This window comes from Anoplophora glabripennis, unplaced genomic scaffold (genome assembly GCF_000390285.2).
Source record: "Anoplophora glabripennis isolate ALB-LARVAE unplaced genomic scaffold, Agla_2.0 scaffold310, whole genome shotgun sequence".
NCBI lineage: Eukaryota > Metazoa > Arthropoda > Insecta > Coleoptera > Cerambycidae > Anoplophora > Anoplophora glabripennis.
In genome coordinates, this window is record NW_019416396.1 from 146,714 (window position 1) to 168,474 (window position 21,761).

The 21,761-nt window shown below is 32.1% G+C and overlaps 1 protein-coding gene across 1 annotated transcript in view; it reads right to left on the reverse strand.

The window, feature by feature from the left end:
• LOC108907133 (gonadotropin-releasing hormone II receptor) overlaps window positions 1-21,761 on the reverse strand; it is a 234,549-nt gene that overhangs the window by 50,573 nt on the left and 162,215 nt on the right. The window contains exon 6 of the mRNA XM_023454419.1: window positions 4,410-4,617. Coding sequence (XP_023310187.1) covers window positions 4,410-4,617 — 208 coding nt within the window. The remainder of the gene's footprint in view (window positions 1-4,409; window positions 4,618-21,761) is intronic.

Genomic DNA, 21,761 nt, shown 5'->3' on the forward strand with positions numbered 1-21,761 from the left:
ACAGGGTGTATCACGGTGACGGCCCATTAGAATTATTTCAGAGACTACTTCGATTTGAATTTTGAAAATTTGGGATACCGGGTTTTCTGGCATGCCCTTCTCAACTAAAATAATGGCGTCTACGTACCACTTCCGGTTATACCGGAAGTCGCCTTCAACTTGCTTATTTTTAATGGAACATCCTATATATTATTGCAAATTTGGATTCTACGTGTTATTTTAGGTGAACTTATATGAAGGTTCCCTATTCCTAAAATTAACCGTTTTCGAGATATTTACTTTTTTTCAAAAAAATGGAGAGAAACAGTGACTAGCTTCAAACCATGTGTATTTTATAGTAAGAAAGATAAAGCAATAATATTTACATGGGGGATAGCTAGACCCCTAAGCTTCCCATTCATACTTTCAAAGCGGCTTAATTGTATACAGTAGAAATTTAATGCCCAGTTTAGTTAACTTCAAACCTTCGGTTTTTTAAGTGGAACACCCTGTATGTTTTACATAGACAATTTTATTCTCTTTCGAACGGTATCAGGGTTCCCTATACCTATCTCTTCTAGTTTTTAAGTTATCTACTATTTTTTTGTGTAATCACCTAAAATCATGTAATTTCTTGCGAGAAATCTCTAGAATCCACAAGTGCTTAGCTTTTAATGGAGGTCATATTGAACAATTATGACTTTTTTAAGTCATTTTTTTATCTTAGTGCATTATTATTATTATCAACATACATAATTAAAATTGTGTATTACTACGTATGAAGTTGACTCGTTGGTGGAAAATTGGGATATGTCTCATTGAAAACTGTAAATGTTCTGCTTAGAATCCCATTGCAACGTCTGTGAATAAATAATAATAAATAACTGGTGACAGTTTAGTTGTTTGTTTTGAAGTTTTGCTAAAAATTCCACAGCTATCCTCGCAAGAAATTACATGATTTTAGGTGATTACACAAAAAATAGTAGATAACTTAAAAACTAGAAGAGATAGGTATAGGGAACCCTGATACCGTTCGAAAGAGAATAAAATTGTGTATCAGAATATAGAAAAACATACAGGGTGTTCCATTTAAAAAAACCGACTTATGAAGGTTTGAAGTTAACTAAACTCGGCATTAAATTTCTAGCACCCTGTATGCAATTAAGCCACTTTGAAAGTATGGATGGGAAGCTTAGGGGTCTAGCTATCCCCCCTATAAATATTGTTGCTTTCTCTTTCTTACTATAAAATACACATCGTTTGAAGCTAGTAACTGTTTCTCTCCATTTTTTTTTAGGAATAGGGAAACTTCATAAAAGTCCAAAAATAACACGTAGAATCTAAAATTGCAATAATATATAGGGTGTTCTATTTAAATTAAGCAAGTTGATGGCGACTTCCAGTCTTTTTAAAACAGCGGAAAGAAATTATAAAGATTTTACACACAGCATTGAACAAATATTATCTGACAATTTATCTAAAGAAAATAATTTAGAATAAAGAACTGAAAATATATTTACACGTATGTACAGATTACACAAAAAACTGATCACATTGATAACTTTTTTGTTTTTAGACTTTTGGAAAATAGTTTCCCATTAAATTTCTATGGTACTCCGAAGGCTTCAAAAATTAATTTCTTACAAAAACAATTGAACATCGCATATAAGACTAGCTAATATTTTCCGAAAATCAAAATATATTACAAGTCTGCCTCGGCAGTTTTTTGTTTAGTTTTTTAATTGGAGTGTTGTCATGTTATTATTACGAGTGTTAAATTATAATAAAGAGAAACTGATATTGAAGTATGCACATTAAAAAAAGTTCTATCATGTCCACTGACAAAGCTATAGTCCGTACGATATTTGTTGAGATAGAATTTCAAGAAAAGGATAAGCCAATAAAGTTCTGTTATCGGAACTACTGTAACAATTTACCGCCTTGAAATTTTCTGCCAATGTCTTTCTATCTCGGGTGTCGAATGGGGTTAATTCTATAAAGTGACTCAGGGGTCTTCTTAGAACTCTGTCTCAACAAAATATATGCTTTACCGAATTCTTACGGTTCTTATGTTCCATGTACATAGTGCGGGAATACGCTTTTACACGTTCATAGGGCGATTAGTTCGTCTGAGGTCATAAAAATTCTTGAATATGAATGAAATAATAATACAACTATTAAGTACTATGTACCTTGTGTTGCGGCATCTGCACAAACATTGTGGTACTTTGTTAAATGAAAAGATATGTAGCGCCATCCACATGGATACTTTTTGTTAAATTTTCAACTTCCACTTTTAACAAAGAATTTTTACTATTATTACCATTACACACACCAGAATAAAATAAAAACCGAATGACATTTTATTAAGGCTGTTGCTGATAAAAAGGACATATGACAAATGAACGCGGCTGAAGTCTGGGAAATGAGTTAATCATAAATTTTTGTTCCTGCGTTTACTTTTTGTCGTCCCCTACATTAGCAGATATAGCCTTAACCCAGTTTTCCTTTCACGTGGAAAACGATATCCTGATATGCCGGAAAGTTTAATAATGAACAACGTTTAAAACGAAGCATCAGGCAGATGAAGCGGTATGCGCTGAATAATTCCAGCAGAAAAAAAAACGTTTAATAAAAATTTATTGGACTTTAAAGTCAGTGAACATACATCTTTAAAGCATATTAATTTTGCCATCCAGCCAAAAAAATTTAATAACGCGTTTCAAAGGTATAAACAAGAATGATTTATTTTTAAATTTTGAACACTTAGTCCAAGGGAAAATATAAGTAACATTTTATGTATACAGGGATGGCCACAAGTACGGAATAAAATTCATATCTTTTGAATTAGTTAATTCTTTTTAAAAGGCCGAAACACGTTAACTGATTTTGATTTTTTCCCATCTTTCGGTTATATAATAATTAATTTTTCTTCAACCCCCTAACCCCCAGCTACTCCTACTTTTTTTTTCAAATGGAAACATAAGGCATGAAATAAAACTGGTTTATTTGGTATGACTGGATTCAGTTTTCTATAAGCTTTTCAACGAGTCCCTTCATGCCTTATGTTTCCATTTGAAAAAAAAATATAGGGGTAGCTGGGGGTTAGGGGGTTGAAGAAAAATTAATTATTATATAACCGAAAGATGGGAAAAAATCAAAATCAGTTAACGTGTTTCGGCGTTTTAAAAAAAAATTACTCATTCAAAAGATATGAATTTTATTCCGTACTTCTGGCCATCCCTGTATATTAATCTAATATTGTTGTAACATTACTTAAAAAATATATAAATTTGGCATGTCAATTTTTTTTTAAAATTTTCGCTAGTCTAATTGAAACTGATTTATTTTTATGACTGCTTTTATCTCGTTTTCACTAAGTCGGCATCATCAGACAATTCATTCCCCTTTCTCTATCATACCTCCTACAGGGTTCCTCGTCCTTCTGCAAATCTCTATAAGTATGGAGGCATACGAGTAGATTATCACCAGCAGAGGAAGCGCGTACATCATCACCATACCAAAGACTGTGTACATCAGTTCGTGAGCGTACGATGGGAGTACGTTGTAGGTGACGCACTGGTAGTACCACGTGATGTTCGGGTGCGCCTCCACGTGGAAGATTGCCATCTGGAAAAAAAATTGATAAACACTAAAAACTACAGAAATTCTAAGCCAAATTTTCATATTCTGTAAATTTATAATTGAATTTACAAAAAAATTGTATTTTTGGAAATTTATCGATTTAAAGTTAGTGTGACAGTAGGATGAGTACAGAAACAAAGCAATTTTTACAAAGTTGCAAATAAAGTCAGAATATTTTTAATATCCACCGTATTTTTCAGTATATCGGCAATATTCGATTTCATTAGCTGGAATTTTCCTCCATAAGTGATACGTCATCATAAATTGGTCATATTAAATATCATCTCTCTTGTTTGTCCATTAAGATACCGGCAAGCGGACTAATGATTTGCGTTCAACCTAATTTATGTACATTACTATAGTCTGTTTAGAAATGAAAGAGAGTAATAAAAGCTTATTATGTATGCAAATCGTAAATANCTCATGCCTTATGTTTCCATTTGAAAAAAAAGTAGGGGTAGCTGGGGGTTAGGGGGTTGAAGAAAAATTAATTATTATATAACCGAAAGATGGGAAAAAATCAAAATCAGTTAACGTGTTTCGGCGTTTTAAAAAAAAATTACTCATTCAAAAGATATGAATTTTATTCCGTACTTCTGGCCATCCCTGTATATTAATCTAATATTGTTGTAACATTACTTAAAAAATATATAAATTTGGCATGTCAATTTTTTTTTAAAATTTTCGCTAGTCTAATTGAAACTGATTTATTTTTATGACTGCTTTTATCTCGTTTTCACTAAGTCGGCATCATCAGACAATTCATTCCCCTTTCTCTATCATACCTCCTACAGGGTTCCTCGTCCTTCTGCAAATCTCTATAAGTATGGAGGCATACGAGTAGATTATCACCAGCAGAGGAAGCGCGTACATCATCACCATACCAAAGACTGTGTACATCAGTTCGTGAGCGTACGATGGGAGTACGTTGTAGGTGACGCACTGGTAGTACCACGTGATGTTCGGGTGCGCCTCCACGTGGAAGATTGCCATCTGGAAAAAAAATTGATAAACACTAAAAACTACAGAAATTCTAAGCCAAATTTTCATATTCTGTAAATTTATAATTGAATTTACAAAAAAATTGTATTTTTGGAAATTTATCGATTTAAAGTTAGTGTGACAGTAGGATGAGTACAGAAACAAAGCAATTTTTACAAAGTTGCAAATAAAGTCAGAATATTTTTAATATCCACCGTATTTTTCAGTATATCGGCAATATTCGATTTCATTAGCTGGAATTTTCCTCCATAAGTGATACGTCATCATAAATTGGTCATATTAAATATCATCTCTCTTGTTTGTCCATTAAGATACCGGCAAGCGGACTAATGATTTGCGTTCAACCTAATTTATGTACATTACTATAGTCTGTTTAGAAATGAAAGAGAGTAATAAAAGCTTATTATGTATGCAAATCGTAAATAAATGTAGTACTGGTGCTTATATGCAACATTTTTATATTATGTATTATCGGAATAGGATGAGGTGTACTTTTAAAAAAACTTTGTGCGATCGGACTATACTAAATTGTAGCAGGTAGCTAAAATTTAATCCCCGACAATCCGTCTTTGTCTATGCCGCTTCAATTTCTCGGTCCATTTCTCTTATAAGTAAACAATATAAAAATAGCATTTCAAAACATGAGGCTACTTTAAGCATCATAACCGGGTTAAGAGGGTTTTTAGTAATTCAAATAAAATTATTCAATATTATTATCAAAATATTTATTTAAATTTAATGAATAGACTTTTATTCCACACAAAAATATATGTATTTTGAAAATTCAAATTATGGTGAGTAAATGTAGTGTTGTATAAATGTACAATAAAGAAAATAAAAAAGTAGGTATATTAAAATTCATCCTCTGAATATTCTGATGAATTATCTTCGTCTCCTAGATTGATAACGATAGGTTCCACAGTAACGTCAATTAAATTATCGAGTTCCCACATTTTCTCCTCTTCTTTTTGTACATGATGTATACATCTTTGCCAGTTATCTGCAGTTACTCGTTCCAAGGAATTTTTTAACAAAATTTTCACGTCACTTAATTTAAACGTCGTATTATTTCGCGCTACATCTCCTTTTACCTGCGCCCAGACTAATTCGATTGGGTTAAGTTCACAGTGATAAGGTGGTAACCGTAGTACCGTTATTTGGCGATTTGTTGCCATTTCATCGATAACATATTTTTTCTGATCTTTATTAAGATTGACAAGTGTCAAAAGTTCCTTTTTCACCATATTTGTTTCAAAAGAAATGTTTTTTCCGGATAACCATTGAATTATATCGGCTTTCCTCCAAGCAGTCGTAGGCGTCCGCTCGGTCTGCCGTGAATGGTAACTGGCATTATCCATGACAATTACAGACCCCGGAGGAATAAGATCCAACATCTGTGTAAAATACTCTTCGAAAACATCTGCGTTCATGTCTTCGTGATAGTCACCTGTATTTTTAGATTCAAATAAAAGTAAACCGCCATCTACAAAACCACTGGCACTACCTATATGTGTCACTATTAATCTTCGCCCTTTACCTGAAGGTGCCTTGAACCCTGTTGAAAGTCCATCCAAAAATGCTTGTCGAAAACTTTTTACATTTTTATCTTGCCATACTTTTGTTACAGTATATCCCTCGTTGACCCAAGTTTCGTCTAGATAATAAATATTCCTCCCTTCGTCACGGAATTTTCTAATTGATCTTAAGTAGGATCTTCGCCAACAAATAATTTCATCTTTATCGATAAGAACTGACTTCCTGTTCTGCTTTTCCCAGCAAAAATTCAACTCTCGTAAGACGGCCCATAATTTGCTTCTACTGATTTTTGGCAAATCGTTGTCCTCTGAAAGTTCACTTAAAATTTTGTTTAGCGTTGGTATTTCTTTTTTAAAATAAAATGAGTGTACTTTTCTGCGAATGACATTTTTGAAGAAATCATCTATAACGACTTTTGACCTCCCTGTAGATGATTTTGGGGGATTTACAGTATCTTGTTCATTTTTTGTTTCCTTTAAAAGTCTGTAGATAGTCGATTTTCCAATCCCTGTCATTTTTGTTAGCATTAGTGTTACCCGATAATTACCTGAAACGAAATATTACCACGCCCATGGCCGGTTCTTATCTCGGGGTTTTATTACTCTCTTTCATTTCCAAACAGACTATAGTCGCATTTTTTTCCAAGGTAAGTTAATTACTTTCTAAACTTTTTAAATCTAATATAGAGAAACGCACTATATGTTGTTAAAAGTTAAAACATACCGCTAGACACCTTAAATCAATCCAAAAAACATAAAACAGCAATAAAAAGACGCCAATGATACGCACGAAGTGAAAACTATTACACGATGTGATAGCAACTGTTATGGGGATTGTCGTTCAATCCGTTTCGACCAATAGTTTCGCAGAGCACGTACTTGATCATTGTTTACGCGATTGGTTTGATTTTACACCGGATACACGTGAACAGGGTGGTAGACGAACAAAAAACAAACGGTCAACGTTGATTCAGCTTAAGTTAATTTTATAATAAAATTTAAAGTACCTAGTATTTACTGCAGCGTTTTTGTCTAGTATGTATAAGTGTGTAACCTTTTAAATTATTTATTTCGGTTATACAATGACGGTGTAAGCTTATATCTTTACTGTTAAATTTCGCGACTTGTGATATCAGTTTTCACGAGAAAATCTGAAAAACAAACTTATGATGTGGGTTTCTAAAGGTCAGAGGTAACCTTCGTATAATTGACCCTCATTCAATGTTCCAGGTAATTTTGTCGAGTTTAATAAGAAAGTTAAATATTAGCGATTCTACTTTTTGCTGTATCTAGACTAGACCAGTCAAGAGAATATTCGACAAAAATATCCAGACCGAAAAATTAACTTGATATAAAAGTTGAAGGAACTGTAAATTTCACTTTTTGTGTATTAAATTGTTTGTTAAATGAGCTCTAATGGTCATTTAAAGTTTTTATTCCGCAGAGATGTACAACTTAGACAGAATGTCCTAGTTAAAGCCAATTTAATGAATAATAAATATCCTGAAACTTGCAGAGCATAATTCTTGTTAGTACTGTATAATTCCCGAGATTAGTAATTTCAACTTTGTTCTTTATTGCCCATTAAAGTCCCTTTATAGTCGCAGTAGGCGGTGATTCAACCAGCATAAGAAACACCAGGAAGCAGGGGCTATTCTTTTCAGAATGTGCTGAACTTTCTCATTCAGGAGGCAGCGTTATTCTTTACAAAAGAAATATTGACAGTTTTTTGTGAGCTATTAGGTATAAAATAGCTCCACTTCATGAGCTGTAAGATTTTTTCCTAAATTTCAATTTTAAAAGTTAAAAGCCGCAGAAGATGATGTCACTTTTCACGTCTGCAGCTCGGTCTGCAACAATATGGTCGTTTAAAAACGTTATAGATAGCTTGATTTATTTCAAACATTTTGATAAGCGTTTGGGTTTTAGTTCATCATCGTTTGAAATTACTTCTAGCATTCCACAAGGTACAAATTTGTGATTTCTCTTGCTTATTAATGATTTTTTTAAATCTTGCTATTATCCTTTTTGCAGATAATTTATTCAAGTACCGAGGGTGAAGGAAATTATATTATATACAGGGTACGAACAGTAGGTCTTCGGCGGGTACCCTCAATATGCGGCTGTATTTTTCCAGTTTCCCAAAAAGTTTTAAAGGAAAATTGCTAGAGAGGTAAAAGTTTCTAAAAGAACCAGTTTATCTAATGCGTATTTTTGGATTTCGAGTTTTTACGAAATATAAAAGTTATGGCAAAAAATGTCTTGAGGGGTGGTTATTTCAACCCCTTTCGAGGGGTTAAAATTTTCGAAAAATAGTTGAAAACTCGCATCTGTATTAGTAAACAACCTGTAAAAAATTTGTTATTTGTACCTCGTTCGGTTTTCAAATTACAGCCAATTTTCATAATTTTTTTGGAAACTTTGATGGCCCATATCTCTTCAGGGGTGAACATTTTACTAAGGCGATTTTTTGCAGATCGTGTTCTTTTGAAATGTAGGTATCATTTAGGCTACTCCATTCAAAAACACCCTGTATATTTACAAACTCGGGCCAACTTAATTAGCAGATGGTGTAATCCAAATCGCTTAAAGTTAATATTATCTTAAAACTTAATGATATTGCAATTTCAAGAGGTGATTGTGTAAAGGATTTAGGCATCTCCTTTCATTTTAATCTTACATTTGTTACTCATATTAATCATCTGGTTAGTAATGCCAATAATATTTAAGGTTTTATATTAAGGAATTGTAAACATTTTAGAAATGTTAATACTACTGAAAAAAAAAGAAATCTTTTAAAGTCTATGACGAATTTGCTTTGATGTCATCAATAGTCTAAAACCGGTGTCCCTTCAGCACTGATTTTAATTTCGGAAATAAGAAAAAATCACAAGGAGTCAGGCCTGGCAAGTAAGGAGGACAGTAATCTGATTTTTGGCACAAGACCGACGAACTGACAAAGCTGAGTTGTCTCGCCACAACTCTGCTTCTTTAATTGACTATTTTGATGTTAGCAAAAAAAGTTACACAAGAAATAATTTGCAGAAGTTACTTACATCCCTTGCAACCAAAAGGAAACGTGAATAAATTGTCCAGTAAACACCCTTTCGATAATATGAAGGATAGGCACGTAATTTCATTTTTGTAGCTTTCCCAATACTTATAAAATATAAATACAAAGGAGAAATTATCTTTAATTTTTCGCACTTACATATTTATTTACACCCTGATTATTTAATACCTCTAATGATGTGTAATTCACTAATTGCTAATTAAAAATGAACTTAATTCTAACGAAACAAATCCGTACCAAAGACTTGTTGATATTCTAAACTCAAACCATATACAGGGTATTAGAAGTTTGACTGGCTTGATTTTAACAGACGATAGAATAATTAAAATAAACAAAAAAAACTTATGACATGAGGCCTAAAATCAAAATGTATAAAAGTTCAGTTAATTAAGGAATAATGACATAACTGCGTTCATAGAATACCATAAAATACAAAGTTTATCACTTTTTTTTTACTTCTTTATGCTTAATTCTAAATAATTAGCGTTCTAATAAATCTATAATTCGATAAAATTCGTATCGAGCAATGTGACATCGGCGCGGCGGTTAACGAGCTACTAAGCTGTTCAGCAATACGCAATCCAGTTGGTATCTGGAATTGGACCATGTCTGAGTGTTTTTTGCGTACCACTATTTCCTTTTCTTGAGGTGTTTTCCAGCGAAAATTGGATTCGAAGGTGTCGTGTGTGCATCGAGAATGGTGGTGGACATTTTGAGCATACTCGTATGTTCTAGTTTGTTTTGTATTTGTGCGTTTAAAAATTACTGATTTTTGCTTTTTGATAAGTAACTAAATTATTTTTTAATACGTATGATTATTTGGACGAGGTGAATATTTGGGTACTTTAATTATATATTTTTCAAATTCATAATTTGAATAAAAGTTAAGTTCCTGTTTTAAGAGATTCGTAATTACGAGAATTCGAGCTAAAATTTAAGCACAACACTATCTTCGTACTACAAAATCGATACATTTTATTTTATTTATTTAAAAACTGGAAAACAATTGTCTTGAAAACTAAATGTTTCACAATAATAGTTGTTTACATTTTTTCCGTAGGACAAGTCTGCCGCGTGCACACGTGGTATGCATCAGCTGTGTAACATTAGGTTAAACGCTGTTGTCACGTTGTGATGAAACTCCCCAATATTAATACTCGCTGTAATTTGAAAACTTAATCTTACGCTCCTGTAATATACAACTTTTTTGTTCATTTATGATTATCTCATGCTGAAGTAATGGCAGTCAAACTTCTTACACCCTGTATACAGAAATAAACAGTTTCATATATTTTTTGAATATATATGTTTCTCGTATTAACCTAACCACACAAACGAATTCGTTTATTTTCTTTTCTGATTTAGTTGCACGTCTAGAAGATTATTATTTGCGGATAAAGCAAAGTAATAAGGCAGACACACATCCTATATATCCTTACATCCTATAGTTTTTTTTATCGATCACAGTTGTCGCCGCATATACCTTTCGAATTGTTCTTGGGGTTCCGTCTTATTTGAGGTAGTTCGTGAGATTGACAGTTGGGAAACGAAATGGATAAAGAGATCATTCCGTTGACCCGAATAAAAACAATAAGCTCATAATTCAATTTTATCTGTCTTTTCCTTTCCATCTTCGGCTATTTTATATTGAAAAATAACTGAATCCGAAATCCAAGAATCAAGAAGAAAACACCCCTTTGCGAAGACAAGAGAATAATAAGAGTAAATATGACTTTAACGAGTCCCACGTCTTAAAAATATACAGGGTTTGCAACGGTGACAAATTTGAACAATTTAACCTAAAAATTTTTTTACAATTTTATATACAGGGTGTCCGCGTTTTTTTTTTGTAGCAGGACTTTCACAACTTGTACTAAAAGTCCTCTAAGAAAGAGTTAATGTAAACATATATCTATAGATGCAATGTTTTCGATTTACAGAGTGTTCAAGTTTAAAATGAAAGTTGATTTTTTATTCGTAAAACGAAAACCCCTTTTTAGACTTTGTTGAAAGTTGGCAATTTTGTTTGTAATAATAATAATACTCATTTTGTCACATAATTTAGTTTGTCCTATTTTCTCCAGTGGCGTTACAACAAGATACCAGTCTGATAAAAATAGAAAAAAATATGGTACGCTACCGCTTTTTGGTAAGTTTGAAATTTTTCTCAGATTTAGCTACCAAAAATACAACTTTTTTGTAATTTAATTTTTTCCTATCTCGCTTTGTTTAGACAGAAATAAAACTTTTTGATTCACACAGTTTATTGTAAGATAATAAAAAAAACAACACGGTATGGAAAAACAACTTATTGTATAAATAGACCTCAAAGGAGCTGTTCGAAATGCCCGCCATTTCGTTCTACACACAAATTACAGCGACGTATCAAAGGCCGCATAACGTCTCTCAAATGATGTTGAGTTATTCTGAGAGAAGCGTTCCAGACTCGTCGTACAAGTTCCTCTTGCGAGTTAACAGGCGTAGAGTAAACTGCATCCTTAATAAATCCCTAAACAAAAAAAATCCAAAGATGTTAGATCAGGCGATCGCAGAGGCCACCCAACTGGACCTCCATGATCCACCCATCTCTGTGGATACTCTGTATTCAGCCAGTTTCGTACCACCAAAGAGTACTGGTAAGGGCATCNACTTTCGCCTAAGTTTCTGAATAGATTTTGAAACAGTCGTTTACCAGGTTGCAATCTGTTTGGAAATCTTCGGCAATATTCACGTTGCGCAGCACGTCCATTGAAATTTTGTTGACAATAAACAACCGTCATATCTCTCATTTCCAAATTCGAGAAATTATTATGTCTCGGCATAATTCGTTATTTTCTTTTAAATACTTAATTGATTTTTACCAAAAATTAATAAATACAATTTGAAATAATTGCTGTCACAATGATTTTTTCTAATTGTCAAAACTGTCTTGGCATTGTCGCACACTACGATAAAATTTCCTGTAATGAAACATGCAGCAGATTGTTGAAATGCGTTTTTCTTGAAAACGGACAATTTCTAGAGCTAATGACAAGTATACCATTTTTTCACGAAAATAATGTAGGTTTAAGATTTAAAAAAAAAAGAAGCGTTAACGTTGTGGATAAAAAAATTATGCTCGTATTTACGTCATAAACACGGCGTATGTGGCGCCCTCTAGAAGATACATCGAAATAGATAACAAATTATGATTTCTCGTATACAAAAACATCTACCCCTAAATTTTCACGTTCATACACTCAAAAATATTATAATTATTACGAAAATTCAATTTTTAATTTCCAACTTTGACACCCTGTATCTTTTTTGTTATCAACATTTTATTAAGGCATATTGGCTCCAATCGTAATATTTTGAAGTAAAAAATCTAGTATGACTCTATGGACCATTTCTTACGGACCACCCTGTATATGTTTACATGATTTTTTTTTAAAAGGACTTTTAGTACAAGTTGTGAAAGTCTTCCTAAAATACATTTTTTCTACACCGGAAGTCAAAAAAACATAAGGCGGGTAGTATGTTATGAGAATAACCCTCTGTATGTAATAAACGTCGGATTACTGACAATATGAAATAAACAGATACACGATTTGTGCCCTGGAATGTTTCTTACAACTTTATATTCAGAGCACAATGGAAAAGAAGTTATCCACAGCTGCCAATCGAACTTTCAGATACGTGCTGAAACACCGAGGAACTTTTTAAACCGCTTCGAGATAAGAAAAGTGTTTTAGAACTACACCGGAACGTACTTCACTTTTACAAGGCTGATAAGAAAGAAATCGTTACAAGATGAAAAGATTCTCAAATTTGCTGTAGGGGCGTCGGTCTTGAACGAATTCAAAGACGGCAAGGCTCAATCGGGTTGTAGAGTGCAAGAGAGAATCCAATTATAGACCACATCGAAATCAACTTTTACCCTCGTTCGAGTTTACGCCGAAGCGATAATCAAATCGACCTAGTCCGCTTCTGTAAGTTGTCAATTGTTTGGGTTGCTCTGTTGAATTAACCTGGTCGATATGCCTGTAATGGAACGGGTTTTCATTTGTTTTGCGATTTTAGCAGTCTTTTGGTGCCCAATTGTATGTAATTATGTGACTAAGACAGTAAGACAAAAAAAGTAGTTATAAAATTATTAACAAAAAAAAACTGTTCAAGTAGACAACACAACTTAGAGATTTTTAAATAAAAATTCCTACTTAAGTTGCTCCCTTCTTCTAAAATTTTATTTTTGTATTTTTTTTATAAAATGCATAAAAAATAATAAATTATGTCAGGTCAGCATCACAGCTTTGCCAGTAGTATATTTGTCCAAGAATCATCGAAATCGCCTATGTTTTGAATACCAGCAACATTTTGCATGTACAGGGTGATCAGAAAATTGGTAAATATAAAAATCGTTCAAGAATAAACTGTCTTTTTCCTCATCATTCAAATATAATTGGTATGAAGAACTTAAATAAATTTTTCCTGCATCGTAAGTATATTAAGAATAACTGTCACTATTACTCAAAAGCTTTTCATTATGACGGCTGTTGTCAAACTTTTTTTTTCTCCTTGCCAACCGCATTTCAAAGACAAGCAAAAATATTTTAATTAAGGGTGTCTTTTTCTCGTAAAATAAACAATAAAAATGTTTTACTGTCCGTTTCTATCAAAGTAGGCCGATTGGTACACAAATTGAAATTATGATATAAATTTCAAATCTAAGTAACTTTCCTTAATAACATATTTCTGTATTGTTAAAAACAAAGGCAGTTTATTCTTAAACGATTTTTATATTTACCGATTTTCTGATCACCATGTACATGCAAGATGAAAGTTCTTCATGCCAACAAGCAAAAATTTTAATCAAGAATGTCTTTTTCTCCTAAAACGAAGAATAAAATAAAATAAATAGAGAGGGAAACAATTTTTATTTTATCCCTCTTTTCCACTCTAACCGTGGACATGCTGTATATAATTTTACAAATATTTTATGACGTAACGTACGAAACAAGGAAAGGCAAAATTATTAGACAAAAATTGTTGCTTTTGATGAGCTAAATTCTTGTTGTACTTTTTAGCACTTATTTCTGGGCACCCTGTATATGAATTTTAATACATGCAAACTGCAGAATTAGAATTATATACGTTTTACAGAGAATTAACGTTTTTCAGTACCTAGTACCTAGTAGGTACATACTCGTAATTCAACTAAAATGAAGTAAATAATTAAAAAACGCTATAAATCTCATTTTATTTAATGGATCCGCCTTTTATTTCATTGTCAGTGTTATTTACTATCGTACCTCTCTTCAAATAATATATTCTGATGTAATTGTATGAATTAATTTACTAAATTTGTAATGTGAAATGCCCAGGGGCATAACAAAACAACCCACTACGGTTATTATTGCATTATTATTCTATTTAAATTTACTGAGTTTATAAGTTGCATTAAATATTGATATCTACGTTTCATTGAATTCCAATGCACTATTGGGGAGTTTCCCAACTTTTTATCTACATCACAAATTGAAAATAGGTTATGAAAATATGTGACCCTTACTTGTTTTCTCATTTTCAGTCCAGTCACTGAAAGCGAAAATAAGGTAAAAGCTCCCAATTTTTTCGAATAGCATGGATTTTCCTGAAAATTTGAATACAAGCTCATCTGACCCCCACTTCAAAAGTTATATTGTCTAGATGTGTGCTTTTTTCTATTTGGGGGTGAAAACTACCCTTGTACGAAAAAAATGCTAAAATCGCAGATTTACGTATTTTAAAGATTCAATTCATGTTCAAATATGTTGGATAAAGTTCCTATCATGTTTTTTTAATATAATTTATGAAATTTGATTACTTTTCAACCCTTAAAAATCCTTAAAACTACCCTTCCATGGCCAAAAAAATAGAAAAAAAAACAGTTTTTAACAGTTTAAAATATTCCTTTGGTGCATTCACAATGTATTGCATTTCTTTTGTTATTCATTAGAAAGCTTACGACTCAAAATAAAGTAGCAACCCTTAAAAACCATCGCTTAATAATATAATAAACAAAAAAATATTATTGAAATCTTGAGATGTTTTATATTATTAATTATAAACTTTTGATCATGAAAACCAACTTTTCAGCCACCCAAAAGGCCCTTATGGAAGACCTACCCCTCATAAAAAACCCTACCCCTTATAGAAAAATTTCCTAAAAATTATATGTGAGTATGATGACATAATTCATTTTTTTTTAATTTTATTTTTATTATTAAAATACTTACTCAAATCAGTTCACAAGTGCTCCAAAATACACACAGATGATGGTAATTTACCCGTTCCGAAAATTTATCCGAAAGAAATGCGATTAATTTTTTTACCATAACTTTTGTAATTTTAAAGTTATAAATTTACTCAAAAAATCATTTTGTAAGGAATTTAAAGCACTTTTAAGTTCTGTGACTTGCAGTTTTTTTGAGCCTTCGTTTTTTAGATTTTTAAGCTAAAAGGGCTCAGGAAAGGCAGTCTTGGAGCTTAGTTTTGAACTAACGGTCATAACTCAGTCAAATTTTGTCCTACAAAAATTTAAAAAAAGCAAATTGTTTATTAAGAAAAAACTTACAATTTCTTATTCTATAATTATTTTTTTATAACTTTGTTAGTTTTTGAAATATTTTGAAGAAAGGCGATCTTTAAAAAAATTTTAAAATTTTATTCAAAAGTGAATGAAATATTTTTTTAAATTTAGGTTTCCAAAATCGTTCAAATTCCCAGAATCTACTGTTAATACACAAATAAAGTAAATTGCGAAAGGAATACGTTAATTTTTTTCCGTCAAAAATCAAGACAATCATTTTATTTTGATTGTAACTTCATTAGTTTTCATGCTAACGACTTTTACCAACACTCAATTTAAAGATCTTTTCAAGAACTTTAATAAGTGTCATATAAGTTTTCCTCGAAAAACTTTTAATTTTTCCGCTACAGGATGTTGAACGTTTCGATTATAGCTATCTTCAAAATTGACTTCAACTTCTGGGAGTCAAAACTCGGGTTCTATACCACCTACAAAAATAAAAAAAGCAATCTCTTTGCTATTTAATTGCTTTAATTTTTGCTTATGATCATTTTTTTTAATAAAACTTGTAGTTTTTGAGATATTCGCGAAAAATGGCTCAAAAACATGCATTTTTGGGTTAAATTTTTGTAAATTCAGAAACATATAAGAAAGCTTAAAATCATCGTGGAATTTTTATTTACGTCATTGTGCATCCAGAATAATCAAAAGTTATTAAATACTGCCCTAGAAATTAGACAAAATGACAGTGCTAACTTTTACAATTAAAAATGTTTTGCTTTTAATAGCCACTTTAAATGTATTATTTTATGGTGAATTTTCAGTTTAAATCAAAATTGGTTATTTATCAAAATTTCACCAAAAGTGTAACAAAAAGATCAAATATACAAATTTCATTGTTCAATTGACCTCTTGTAAAATTTCTAGTTACATTAAGAAAAAATCACATATAGGCTAATTTTTTTATATCCCATCTAATTAACTTTACTAAGACCGGACCTGGAATTTCTGAATGTTTGAGAATCTTAGTCAATTGTTAGCACAGTGTATAGTTTTACCAAAAAAAATAGAGAATTTAAACAAATCGTTTAAGTATTGTGTAAAACATAATTTTTGGTCTAAATTCACAAATGACATTTTATAACTGACTTCCCCTTAAAGAACTCTCTATATGACAGAAGTATGTAAAACACTATATATATTTTCAATTTAACATTTCCATTTTCTTTGCGGTTGATAAAAAATAAAGTGTGGTTACACCAGAGTGGCCGACATAATGAATGAGACAAAGAATAATCAGTTCGGTGTGTTTTCACAGACAATAGTGGTGGTTATGTGTGCGACTAACCAATTTCTGGTAGCTGTCCTCCATGTCATTGCTGAAGAGGGTCCGCAATCACGCCGGCATAGCGTCACATACACTCAAATATTGTCCTTAATGGTCGCCAGAGGCACGCGATTGTGTAAAGCGGGTCCAGAAGGCAATTATTGTGATTAAGAGATAAAGCGAAAATATAAAACGATTAAAAGACTGAATTAATAAATGTGAGAAAGGGTCCTGTTAGAATTATGTGTGTAGGATCCCTTTACTTTCGCTTTCGGTACAGAAATTGTAGAACTGTGGAATATTTACATTTATAAGAAGCTGTAGTATGTGGTGGTATTTCTCTGCGAAATACTATGGTCTTTACTTCTATGAACAAAACTTTTATGAGCAAAACCGTGTCTGCTTTGTGTTATTATTGTTTTAACTTTTGTTATTCAGGAAGATAGTGACAGTAGTGTTTCAATACCTGATGATAAAATTTACCTTTACACAGCTGTTTCAGTATATTAGATATTTCAATTAACATTTCTGACATGTATGTCAATTCATTATATTAAATAATATTACGTTTAGTTTATTCTGACCTTGAAGTTAAGAAAAAATAGTATAATTGCCCCAAAACTAATATGCTTTTTACGTTTTAACATACAGGGTGTCTCACGGTGACAGCCCATTAGAATTATTTCAGAGACTACTTCTATTTGAATTTTGAAAATTTGGGATACTGGGTTTTCGGGTATACCCTTCTCAACTAAAATAATGGCGTTCACGTACCACTTCCGATTATACCGGAAGTCGCCATCAACTTGCTTATTTTAAATGGAACACCCTATATATTATTGCAATTTTGGATTGTACGTGTTATTTTAGGTGGACTTTTATGAAGTTTTCGTATTCCTAAAATTAACCGTTTTCGAGATATTTAATTTAAAAGAAATGGAAAGAAACAGTGACTAGCTTCAATCCATGTGTATTTTATAGCAAGAAAGATAAAGCAACAATATTTATAGGGGGGATAGCTAGACCCCTAAGCTTTCCATCCATACTTTTAAAGTAGCTCAATTGCATACAGGATGCTAGAAATTTAATGCCGAGTTTAGTTAATTAAATGGAACACCCTGTATTTTTTTCTATATTCTGATACACAATTTTATTCTCTTTCGAACGGTATCGGCGTTCCCTTCTAGTTTTTAAGTTATCTACTAATCACCTAAAATCATGTAATTTCTTGCGAGGATAGTTGTGGAATTTTTAGCAAAACTTCAAAACAAACAACTAACTGTCACCAGTTATTTATTATTATTTATTCACAGACGTTGCAATGGGATTCTAAGCAGAACATTTACAGTTTTTAATGAGACATAGCCCAATTTTCCACCAATCGGCAGAATAAAGTTAAGAAGAATTCTAAAAAATCAACTTGAAACATAGTAATACACAATTTTAATTATGTATGTTGAAAATAATAATGCACTAAAATAAAAAAAATGACTTAAAAAAGTCATAAGTGTTCAATATGACCCCCATTAACAGCTAAGCACTTGTGGATTCTAGAGATAACACTATCAGTCACCGCTTTTGCTATTTCAACAGCAATTCATGGAACGCTCTTCGTATTCGAGCAATCAAATCCTCTTTTGAAGCAACGGGAGTAAAATAAACTTTTTGCTTTATTACTCCCCAAACATAAAAATCTAATGGAGTGAGGTCGGGAGACCTCACTAGCCAATTCCACGGTCCTAGGCGTCTCATCCATCTATCTTCAAACATTTCAGTCAGCTGTTGATCGATTTGATTGTGACAGTGAAATGGAGCCCCGTCTAATTGATACCAACACTTCCTTAGTTGGTCTAAAGGTATATCATCTAGAAAATCTGCCACAACCGTTTGCAAAATATTGAGATATCTGCCGGCATTTAAATTTTCTTCGTAGATATGGTAAGAAATTTGTTTATCTTTAATTGAACAAGAAACATTTACGCTAAATTTATTTTGAAAGTTTATTTCTCGGATAACATGAGGACTTTCAGATGACCACAAATGAGTATTGTGTCTATTAAAAATGCCTTCTCTCGTAAATTTTGACTTGTCTGTCCATATAATATGTTGCAAAAATTGTGGATCTTCTTGGTATCGCACTAACATCGTTTCACAAAATTGTACACGTTGCACGGCGTCACCCGGATAAAGAGCAGAAAGTATCTTTTTGTATGGATGCGTATCATTAGTTTTTAACATCCTGTGAAAGGACGCTCGTGAAATGCCTAAATCATACTCTGCGGCACGAGTTGAGGATTCCGGATGAACATTAAAATAGGCTAGGCTACATTTATTACATTATTGATTTTGGTAAAATTCTTTACTAAACTAAAGTGGTTTTTAATAATTTAAAATTAAAAAACTAGACTTTAGTTTCACTATTACTGTATCTTAATCTAAAATTTGTGGCACATCAATTCGGTACGCGAAATAATTAAAATTTTAGGACACAGATAAGATAAGAGCTCACAAAGCAGAAAGTGCATTTAAGCATTCGAGATTAACTTTAGTATCGCTGCAGAATATTAATTAAGTACTTAAATATTTGTGACAAAAATGTTAATTAAGTAGATTAGCTCATTTTAATTGTAGTTATTTTAAACCATTGAGTTTAAAAATAGTGTCAATAATTAAAATACTTTTTTAGTCCTACAAGAGTAAAAGATACACTTTAGCTATGCTGTTACATTATATTTCGTATTTAATCTAACATTTACAGCATATGTCAAATAAATACATTAAATAATTTAAATTTCAGTACTAAAGTGGATTTTTTCTATATTTTTGAATAAATGTCAGTTCAATCATTTTAATTTTAGTTTTTTAGTTCATGATGATAAAAAATAGCATTACACTATAGAGCTAGTGTTTTTTAATCCTTAATTTAAAATTGAAAGATACACTATAATTTCTATGTTAGTAGGTTTTAATAAATAATAATTTTCTTTTAACTGGATACTTTCTTTTTGTAAAGTTTAGTAAAATAAATTGTATAAAAAGTTTCCGTTGATCTAACTGTGCGTAACCAAAGAAACCTCGGACGTATCGATAGCGACAAAAAAGAATCCCAGGTGTCTCGATTTAGCTGGCGACACTAATATCAGACATTTATCTGTTTGCCATTCTCCATTTTACATATTTCCTTTGTTTCAGACTCATATTTACAATTCGCACGCCTATTCTTTAGCGTCCTACTAAAAATATATAGTGTGGCCTTAAATTGTCTTTTGCTATTTTCAGGACATCAAACAACAAGGGTACCTTTCTATATAAATGAATGTAGACTGTGAAACAAATCAGACGTAAATATATACAGGGTGTAAGAAGTTTAACTGCTATTAATTGAGTATGAGTAATCATAAATGAACAAAGAAGTTGTAAAATACAGGGGCATAAGATTAACAGTTTTCAAAATAAAGCGAGTATTTATTGGGGAGTTTCATCACAACGTGACAACAACGCGGCAGACTTGTCCTATGGAAAAAATGTAAACAACTATCATTGTGAAACATTTAGTAAATTTCAAGACAATTTTTAAATAAATAAAATAAAACGTATCGATTTTGTACTACGCAGATAGTGTTGTGTTTAAATTTTAGCTCGAATTTTAGTCATTATGAATTTCTTAAAGCAGGAACTTAACTTTTGATCAAATTGGGTATTTGAAAAATATGTAATTAAAGTACCCATAGATGCACGTCGTGCAAATAATCATACGTATTAAAAATAATTTAGGTATTTACCAAAAAGCAAAATTCAGTAATTTTTAAACGCACAAGTACAAAAGAATCCGATACGAATCCAGATACCAACTGAATTGCGTATTGGTGGTTGCTGGACACCTTGGTACCTCGTGTTATTAAACTGCCGCGCCGTTGCCTCATCGCTCGATGTGAATTTTATTGAATTTTAAATTTATTACAACGCCAATTATTTTTTAGAATTAAGCATAAAGAAGTTCAAAAAAGTGATAAACATTATATTTTATAGCATTCTATGCGCGCAGTTACGAGGGTGGTCTGAAAAGTTTCCGACCTCAACATGAAGATGGCAGCACTCGTAAATAAAAGCTAGTGAATTTCGTTGTTCATCTGTTGACTGTTACTCACCAAAGTTTCAGCCATTTTGGACGCGCAGTTGTTATGTAACTGTCGTTTGAGTGAGTTGATGTGAGTGTTTTTATGAAAATGGACAAAATCGAGTATCGAGCTGTCATTAAATATCTGTTTTTGAGGGGCAATACGCCTACAAAAAATCAAAGATGAGTTGGATTCTGTGTATGGGGACTCTGCACCATCATTTACCACAGTGAAATTTTAGGCAGCTGAATTTAAACATGGCCGTAAGAGCTTGGGAGACGATGAACGTTCGGGACGTCCAAAAACTGCAACTACCGACGAAAACATCGCCAAAGTTCACCAAATGGTGCTAGACGACCGCCGAATTAAAGTGAGAGAGATAGCAGAGGTTATGAACATGTCAAAAGAACGTGTTTGTCACATATTAAATCAACATTTAAACATGAGAAAGCTGTCCGCGCGTTGGATGCCGCGTTTGCTCACGTTAGACCAAAAACGTGTTCGAATGAACATTTCCAACGCTCTGTTGGCG